The 10,173-nt window shown below is 39.3% G+C and overlaps 1 protein-coding gene across 5 annotated transcripts in view; it reads left to right on the top strand.

Annotated features, from left to right (window-relative positions):
- plch1 (phospholipase C, eta 1) overlaps positions 1–8,257 on the top strand; it is a 69,987-nt gene extending 61,730 nt beyond the window's left edge. For 3 of the 5 annotated variants that reach the window (XM_082503588.1, XM_082503589.1, XM_082503586.1), the window contains 7 exons: positions 612–736; positions 948–1,032; positions 1,791–1,937; positions 2,349–2,428; positions 2,570–2,629; positions 3,126–3,516; positions 4,413–8,257. In XM_082503588.1, the coding sequence (XP_082359714.1) occupies positions 612–736; positions 948–1,032; positions 1,791–1,937; positions 2,349–2,428; positions 2,570–2,629; positions 3,126–3,516; positions 4,413–7,099 (3,575 nt within the window). In that variant the 3' untranslated portion in view covers positions 7,100–8,257. Of the gene's footprint in view, positions 1–611; positions 737–947; positions 1,033–1,790; positions 1,938–2,348; positions 2,429–2,569; positions 2,630–3,125; positions 3,517–4,022; positions 4,051–4,412 lie in introns of all 5 variants that reach the window. The other 2 variants (XM_082503590.1, XM_082503587.1) reach the window with 2 other exon arrangements.
- Positions 8,258–10,173: the final 1,916 nt, after the last annotated feature.

Genomic DNA, 10,173 nt, shown 5'->3' on the forward strand with positions numbered 1-10,173 from the left:
AGGTCAGCGTTTATAAAAGATTATTTGTGAATAGCATTAACTGATAATTAAATCAGTACCTATTTGTTTTTCCCAGGATTATAGTACATTATACATTACATTGTACATTATAGTTGGAATGGAAACATGCTGGAACATGTTAAGTCAGTGTTCATTGAAGAAAGCATAATAAGAATTTAACTGTAAGAGATATTAACTAAAATTATAGTTTCAGTGCATGTTTTGCTAGAGCAATCAGAGGAAGAACTTTCTGATCATGTTACATAATTCAGCATAATGTTTGGGAACTCTGCTGTGTTTTTAACATGCTGTAAGTTTGAGATATCCTTCTCTTCACCCACCTCAGTTCATTAGAGAGATTTCATTTTACAGTACAGCGTTGTTTGCTTTATAATTATCTATCCAACTGGGAGTTAGCTGCATGACACGAGAGAGGCACTGATGAATTTTTTAGCAGGCTTGCTTCAGATGTAGTTTGCAGTTCTAGTCTGTACAATTTCTTTACGGTTTACTAAATGTGTGCAGCATGAAAGCAAGTCATGGATGTTTTTTTTGTATTTACTGCTGGAATTAATCAAAGTTGGTGCGCTGCTGTCTGTTATTCCCTCTAGGCACCTTCAACCCATTCTGTGATGATCCCCTTCCAGCTTATCCCAAGAAGCAGCTCATTCTCAAGATCATTAGCGGACAGCAGTTGCCCAAACCGCCAGATTCCATGCTGGGGGACCGTGGAGAGGTAAAAACATACCAAAACACATCCCCTGTTTCCACATTCTCCATCTGTCATCTCTTCTCTCCCTCTCTGTCTCTCTCTTGTTCTTACACGCTATTGCACACATTTGGACAATTATTTGACTGTTTAGATCTTCCAGTTGCTCTCTTTCTTAATATAGCCAGGGTCATAAAATGAAATACAATTCATTTCATTGCTTTTTCTCCTCCATCAGATTATTGATCCTTTTGTTGAAGTGGAAATAATCGGTTTGCCAGTTGACTGCTGCAAGGAACAGACCCGAGTTGTTGATGATAATGGTTAGACACACACACAGACCAAAAATTGCACATTTCTACACTGACCTAACCTGAACTATATACAACGAGTATAAATTATGTAATATAATATTTTCTCATAACTGTTTTACATGCTTTTGTGTAAAAAGGATGAATGTGGAATATTTGTGTATGTGTGAGTTTTGTTTGCTTATATTTTGTGTTTTACAGTGTTCATACTATAGAATAAAATGCAAGTATGGCATGCAAAAAAAGCAGATAAAGTCACAGGTCTTTTCACCTCTATCATATTCTGGTAATGGCATTGTTGTAAAAAACAGAGCAAACCAATGAAACAATGCCACAGATATTGCATTTTACTCTGGGCTGTGAAGCACAGCCTGGATAAAAAATCAGATTAATTAATTAATGAAACAATGGAAGCAAAAAGGCGTGATCTTCGAGTGTCACCCCAAACGTGACTCCACAGATGAGAGCACTCTGCATGGGCAGGGAGAATGCCTCCTCTGGGAAAGGTTATGAAGCCCGGGAGCTCAACAGTATTATATGATCAGTGTGAGATCCTACCTTTTATCGACGGAAGTCTTGCAGTGTGTGGGTGTGTGCTTTAACGGCATACTAATGAAATGGATAATAATAATTAAATTAAGCTTACTGTATATATATATATATATACACACACACACACACACACACACACACACACACACACACATATATATATATACACGTATATATGTATATATGTATATATGTATATATATATGTTCTTTCTTCAGGTTTTAACCCAGTATGGGAGGAGACTCTGACCTTTACACTTCACATGGCTGAGGTGGCATTGGTGCGTTTCCTTGTCTGGGACCATGACCCGATTGGAAGGGACTTTATTGGTCAACGGACTGTTGCTTTCACCAGCCTGATGCCTGGTTTGTGAAGACTCTGTTTTACATATTGTACTTACTGTGCATGAATGACATAAACATAAGTGAGGACAAGGTTGTTACTTATGGCTAGAATCAATATAGTACTAGGATAATTTTCCCTTTGTGGATTAGATGGTGCTATTGCTAAGGGATATATCATCTCCTGGTTGTATTAGGTAAACCATGATTTCATGTAACTATATAGTGAAAAAAAAGTTATTTGTCAGGTTATCTTTTTACTCTTTTCTTTTCTTTTTTATCTTTCCTTTCCTTTCCTTTTCTTTTCTAAATTTGGATCCATTTGAATTTCTTTTGAAATCCTGAAGATCACCCTGCATCATTTGATAACATCTGTTATCTGTGTTAAACACACTGTTTAGCTCACATGCTTTCTCTCTTCATCTCTAACCACAGGTTACAGACACGTTTACTTGGAAGGGCTAACTGAAGCTTCCATTTTTGTGCACGTGTCAGTGCATGATGTCTATGGGAAGGTAAGTGCCCTATACGCCTGGGGAATCCCCTTGTTAGCCTTTTTCATCAAGTGACACATTTTTTTAACAGGTAAACAGAAAATTGCTTTTTTCTCAACACACCAGTCCATTTAAGCTATGCTCAATACTTTGTCTTTCTAGTGGAGCCCTCTAGTGCTGAACCCCAGCTTTACCATAATGCACTTTCTAGGATCTAATAAGGTATACCCGTTTACTAGGGTCTGTGTGCTGCTGCATGAAAAAGCAATGCATGATGCAAATGTGCAGTCTGGCTTATCTTCAGTGACTTTTTGTGTGTGACATTTCAATTGACTGAGTCATGCAGTTTACTTACAAATTAAGCTTTCATTCAGATTTTTTTTTTTTTTTTACCTGTTGTTGTCTTATTATGAGAGTACATGTAATTATTTTTAATGTCAGCATGTGTGCACAACCAAACAACAGCTTTTTGCATTTTGTTTGCTGTGGTGACTAAGGAGTAAGGGTGCCATCTATAGACAATGTTCATGAAAGCAGGTAGTTGTTAACTGGTCATATCCAGTACATGCCAAACCTCTCATCGTTTATATAAAATTCCACATCAACATTTTAACTTCAAACTGAAATGTTGTAATGAATTTAGATTATTTTAGATCGACACACTGGTTGGTCAGGCATTACTTATACATTTTTCTTCTTGTTTGGCTCTTGTCCTCAGAGTAATCAGCTACGAGGTATCCGAGGTTTCTTTAACCGTTCTTCCAAGTCCTCCGTTGACACAAATTCCAGTGGTCCTCGAAAACGCTCCATCAGTGATCACCTCCTGCGACGCACGGCAAGTGCCCCGGCAAAGGGACGGAAGAAGACAAAGATGATGCTGTCAGAGTCAGTGGCTTCAATATCAGACCATAAGAATGGCACAGGTGCAGCTGCTGCAGGAGGAGAGGGTGTGTCTGGGAAGGAAGGAGGGATGGAGAGACGTCTCCAGCCTCGAGCCCCACTTATTCACAGGCCGATCTCCATGCCCTTAGACAGACTTCTGCAAGGGCAGCTTTCCATCTGCTCCCCAGACAAAGAACAGCATGACATAGGTGCAGACACTATTATTGGTGGGTATTTTCCATTCATCCTGCAGTCAAAGATGGAAATAAATACAGAAATTATATAAATTACTGAGAAAATTGAACCATTCTAGTTTAAATACCATCATATGACTGTTTTTGTGACTTGGCACTATTTAATTAAAATTTAACTGAATTAAATATATTTGTAAGATTCATGATCTAATATCGGACACTAACACATATCAGGCCACAGCAATCTGTGGCAAAAACAACAGAGTCAAAATGTGAAACATTTAATTTTTTAATGCCTTGTTTTTAAACTACAGCATATTTTTAAACTGTTATATATTTTTTGAATGTTACATGGAGTTGCCTTGATTTGCTTTGCAGATTAATAAATGTAAAATATTTTCTGATTTCTCTCCCTTGCTTTACTTCATGCTATAAAACTCATGTACAGTAACCATGTGAACTGACAGACTACAGCCTATTCTTCATAATACCTTAACGTGCCTTTTCTGTCCCATCTTCATTTGTGTGTTTCCTTATAGTAGAGAACTGACTAGGATATGCCTACAGGTAATCTAAAATACCTATTGTCTGAAGGTTGCATCGTTCAAAAACATACCAGTATTGCGTCCACCCAGTGTATTTTGTTGGAAAGTGGCCTGAGAAATATATTACTGTGCCATGTTATCCCATTTGACCATCTCCGTCCTGATCTGATCTTTGCAAACATGGATTCTTTCTTTATTTAAAACCTCCACCATCTTCTCCTTTCACAGTTGTACTTGGTGATCCATTTGTCTGTGTTTTGCTGTTGCCTTGTTTTGGCTGGATTGTTATTTGTTGTCAGTGTTGGTCTGCTTGGTATTCAAAATCAGTTATTGTATATAAGCATCTCTTTATTAATCCCGTATTTCATTTATCTGTGTCCACAGGATCCTGCCTTTTTGACAGGCCCAGGTCTTCATCTGTTGACCTACTCATCGAATCATCACTTGCCACAGAATCAAACACCCCTTCTCCCTCTAAGACATACAGAAACAAAGAATTTCACCAGTCAGAGACTTCTTATCTGGTTGTTGGTGTTGGAGAAGTGAGGAAGGAAGAAGACTATGCGAATTACCAACCAGAAGTCAACAAATCCAAGATCATCTCCACAAGAACAGAGAAAAACTCTCTTGTACTGCCTGCAATGAATAGCCAAATGCAACTGGATAAACCAGAAACATCATTAAGCAGCACAACATTCACAGTTGCACCTTCAGTGTTTTCATCCTCCTCCCCTGTCCCCTCATCTGTGGCCCCTCTTTCCCCTGTCAACAGGTACTGTGATTTAAAGAGCCCCAGCTCTATGCATGACAGCACAATTTCCAGAATTATTGATGCTGTATCCTTAAGCAATGAGGAAGACACATGTGGCTCTGTTTCAGCTCTTATTGGTCAATTTGAAAGCACTGTTGACCAAAACAGTTTCACATCTCATGATATGATCCCATCCCATCATTCAAACTTGAGGCCTACTACCCCTAAAACACTAGAAGAGTTCAGATCTCCTCTGAAAACCAGCGCAGATTCCCCCTACAAGAAAAATCCCACAAGTCCCCAGAAGGCAGTTCAAAAAGCAAATAATGTAAATCAGGAAATCTGTTCACCTCACAAAAGTATCCAACGTGCACCAGCCCCCATCTCCAGCCCAGAAACCACTGAGCTTGAGGAGGTCTATACCATTCTAGATGAGGAGGTTTTGTCGCCAGTATCAGTGTACAACCTGAAGAAACAGACAGTCCATGTTCAGGCAGACACTTTAAAGAGCACACCCTCAAGCAGTTTGGGGTCATCTCCAGCAAAGGTGGTTCAGGGACTGAGGAACAGTCATAATATAGGCTGGGATTGTGTGGAAAGAAAAAGAGATGATGAGATAGAGGAGAGGGTGTATGAAGAGGTGACTGATCCCCCAGGACCAATGAATGAAACAGAACAAAATACTTCTAAAAGGTACATAGGCTCTTCTGTAAACGGTCACAGTTTCCAGATTCCCTGCGATTCATCTGGAAAAGTTTTTACAGAAGTGGAGTTAAATGTTGATGAGGATCCACTGGAGATGATGCTGACTTCCCCAAGACATTGTGAGTTTGGGCTTATGAGTCCTATCAAACGCCAGGCTATATATGAAAACCATGAGTCCACTCCCAGCTGCTTCCTACAAAAACAGCCTTCTTCATATTATGATTCCCAACAGCAGTACTCATCACGTTCCTCTCACGTTGCATTTTCACAACATCATTCCCTCATGAATCAACCTTCTTATCAGCAGTTCAGTCACGATGAACATCATGACAGCTCCCAGACTTCCCTCCACTATAGACTTTTTAACTCTAGACCCTCTAAACCCAGTCCACTGCGTCAAAACAGCTACCCCATACCTCAGAGAAATTCCGAGGCCCTTAACTACACCAGAGACTTCAGCACTTCCTACCAGCAGAGGAGCTACAGTGGGAATCGTATCCTAAACATGTCTCATCAAGACAAGCTGGGGTATGAACAGCTGGAGAGGGAGCAAGCAGGATGTTACCAAAATGGTATTTCCTCTTCAGAAAGCCTCCATGATCAATCTGCTACATCTGTAAACAGCTGTAGAGACAGAGGCCTTTATTCCCCCTCTTCAGACTGTGAAGCAGTATACAGCCATCTGGACTATGACTGCATTATGTCCTCTAAGGCGCCACAGAACAGTCAGCTACACAACCAAAGTCAAACACAATCATTTGACCAACAGCAGTCATGGAACCACGAGGTTTCTCAGATTAATTATAGGCACCAGCCACAGGCTGAAACCAGAACTACACGACAGTCTAGTTTAAAGCCTTTATCACCTCTTTCTCAGTCTGATACTATAGACTCCACAGCCCCCAACCCATGCAAATCCAAATCCCTGGGAGACTTAACCTCTGAAGACATATCATGCAACTTTCAGAGCAAATACCACATTATTAGTCGCAGTTTCATCACGCCCCATATGAGGAAGCAAAAGAAGTCGGGCACCATAGAGGGAGTAACTTTCCAGTCACAGTCGTGTGATCCTCTTACCGAACAGCTACGTAAGCTGGTCAGTTTGGAGGGGGATGACAGTGACATCGATAGGCCCCAGTCTCCTCAGTTGCAAGAAAAATCCCCACTGTCACAGCCACAGGCACCAAGTTTAGCTCCTGTTGTGTCCAGGGATATAGATGATTCCCCTCCACCCCTAACACGTCGCCTATCCTCCCGTAGTCAAAGCCGTGTACGTCACATCAATAGCCGGGCTCGCGAAAGACAGCAAGAAGCTCTAAAACCTCGCTCAGGGGTGGTCATCAATAGCACTGGTGGCATTGGTGGGGTGGTATTAAGGAATAAACCAGCCTCACAGAATCCTCCAACGAACAGACACTCTACTGGTTCTTACATAGCAGGTTATCTTGGTCAGCTGGAAGACAGGGGACTTCCCGAAGGAGCTTGCACATCGTTACGTTACGGAAATGGTGACCATTATGGAGATCGATACTATACTGATGACTCTCTTCCACCTGCAAACACAAGCCACTCAGTGTCTGAGCCCGAGGTCTACTTTCTGCTCAGACTCTAATTCTGATAACTTTACATGAAATTAAGAATCTGCCAGTGATTCTTGATTAACTTCTGTTATACCAAAAGTCTGGGGATCAATGAAATAAGCACTTGCTTGTTCTCATGTTTGTTAACCCCAAGTTGAATAAATGTTTATTCTGGGCTGTTTTTAGAAAAGATAAAAGTAAAGCATCTCATATAATCCATGGTTGGATCTGACAGCATGAATTGCCTGTATGAAATGTCCACTATTTCAATAGTGAATGGTCTTTCTAGTCGGCTATATATTGTCTGTATTCTGCTTAATGTGTAAATGTACTTAGGAACTTTGAGTCCCTCCAAACGGCTTCCTAGACTGATTGTACAGATACTCGTTATCTTTGTCCCAGTGATGTACTGTCCAAAATATGTACACTGACTATGAAGCAAAAAAAAAAAAGAAGTATTGGCTGTTAAGCAGAGAGGGAATGTCTTTCTGTGTATCATTTGAATGTGTAGTAGTATCAAACAGCTAGTTTGAATTGATGGATTTCATCTTCATATCAAATGTAAGTCTTCCTTCTCTTTCCGGTGGTATTTCTTTATTTGTGTTGTGTGTAAATATTCCTGACATGATTTTTCATCTCAGATGAGTTTTAGTTGAGAATCAGTTCTAACTGTACATTTATGTTTGTGCATGTTACTTGTGAACATGTCAAGCATGACTATGCACCAGTTTATACAATAGGTGTTGCATTGACCAACCTTATTTGCACAGAACAAACAGTTGTATTGGATACAACAGAGGGCATAGGCTGGTTTGTATTGGGTGCAATACAGTACATAGACTTCTTTGCTTGGACTTGTTGCTCTTTTTGATTTGTAGAATTTGAAAATGTGATTGCAAATTAAGAAAAAAAATGAGTTTAAAGGTTTTTATTTTTATAATTGCTTTGATACAGACTGCAAAAATGATCTTTTAGTTCTGTTCATTTTTATTTTGTATACGTAATGGACTGAAAAGGCAGAGTGACAACTACACTGGGCCAAGCAGAGGAGAGGAGCGTAGTAAGACTGCAGTTTTGGTGGGTTTTTTCTTTTTTGTTTCAGTGTTGCACCATCTTTTTTTCTTTGTATGGCTGCTCACTGAAGAACTATGAGCATTTTCTTATCAATGCAATAAAATTATGAGATATTTGGTATCAGCAAATGACATGTTTTTTTTCTGTGTAGTAACAGATAATCAATCAAGAATGCGGCTGAAGCTCAAAATCGATTCATTGTAAGACATAAACAGCCTCTTCTTTCCCCATATGCCACCTAAAACGTAACGGGATGTAATTTCTCATGAAATGTAATAGTGTAATAGAAAGTGTAATACAGCTGACAAATGATACACCTGTTGCTCTGGATACACAACTCCCACAGTACAAACGTTCAGGGAAATATGAGAGAAAAGAGGCATACAGCTACATAGTTTGAATGGTTTTTTTGTTTGATTTATTCAACTTTAGGCTCATTAAGACAAGATCTGAGCCAAGACTTTGCTTTTCTACCCTAATGCTCAGTATCTCAGTCGCCTTAGTTCATCCACACAATACCAAACATCACAACATCTATAACAGTGGCTGTAAGCTTTGCTTTCCAAATTAAATATTAAACTTACAAGCCACCTAAAAGCAAGAGACAGTGAAAATTGCCTTAATTATAAAGCTAATTTAATGGATTTTAGAAAGGCTATGAGATGTTGTTATTTTCCTTATGTCAGCATAATACACACAATCTACTTTTTAGGTACACCTTGCTAGCACCAAGTTGGACAGCCTCAGAGGATGGATACACTGTCATAAAAGGATGGACATGGTTAGCAATAAAAGGTAAACTGTGGCGTTTAAATGATGCTTAGTTGGTGCTAAGGGACCAAAGGTGTGCTAGGACAATATTCTCCACACCATTAAACCACCAGCAGCAGCCTGAACACCTGACAGAAGGCACAATGAAGCCATGCTTTCATGTCATTTATGCCAAGTTGTTATTCCTGCAGCTGAAATCGAGTCATCAGAACAACATTATTTACATATTGTAATTACATTTTTCCCAAAGGAACTGCTGCTTGCTGGATCGTTTCTCTTTTTCAGATCATTCTTTGTAAACCCTAGAGATGACTGTGTGCAGATTCTAGTAGATCAGCAGTTTCTGAAATACTCACACCATCCTGTCCAATGCTAACAACCATGGCAAGTTTCTTAAATCACTTTTTGAACTTCAGATGTGATTGGCTAGTTGGATATTTTTATTAGCAAGTAGTTGAACAGCCATACCTAAGAAAGTGGCTGGTGAGTGTATATGTACATAGTCTACAGACTTCTGATCAGTAACTGGTTTTGCCAGCTACAAACATCAAACAGTAAAGAAAAAGTAAAAAGAATCAAGACTCAATTAGAAAAATCACCGGAAGAAAGATTTGAAGGGCAGCTGGGAACTCGATCCAAAGAAGGATAAATAGTTTTCTAGATATTTTTTGGGCTAACTCCTGCGCTACAATGACCACAGATTATATAAAAAAATATTCACCCATCTTATTTTACACTTTACTGTAATTTCACTTGAGTTCGAATCATCTATATAAATGTAATGTTGAGAATTTTAGAACACATTAAAAAAAACAATTAAACAAGTTAAGGTGTAGCACTGGAATTCCAGAAATAACTGGAAATCTTTCAGAGAAAAAAGGTTTTCACAAGAATTTGCAGATGTTCATTCCTTGTATTTAAGAGCTCTTTTTATTATTATTATTATTATTATTATTATTATTGTATTATTATAGTATTTTGTATTCTGCAAACACTACTATTTTTGAGCCATCTGATACTGCAGATAAAAAAGATAAAATTAATTAGATCAGATGTGATGTAGAACAAGTCTTGTACACTAAATACATTTCTATTCCTGTAAGCAAAAATGATAGAGCATTCATCCATCCATCCATCCATCCTCATCCGCTTTATCCGAGGCTGGTTCGCGGGGGCAGCAGCCTAAGCAAAGAGGCCCAGACCTCCCTCTCCCCAGCCACCTCCTCCAGCTTATCCGGGGGAACACCAAGGCGTTCCCAGG

This window comes from Aulonocara stuartgranti (assembly GCF_965226115.1).
Source record: "Aulonocara stuartgranti genome assembly, chromosome: 14".
NCBI classification, from domain to species: Eukaryota; Metazoa; Chordata; class Actinopteri; order Cichliformes; family Cichlidae; genus Aulonocara; species Aulonocara stuartgranti.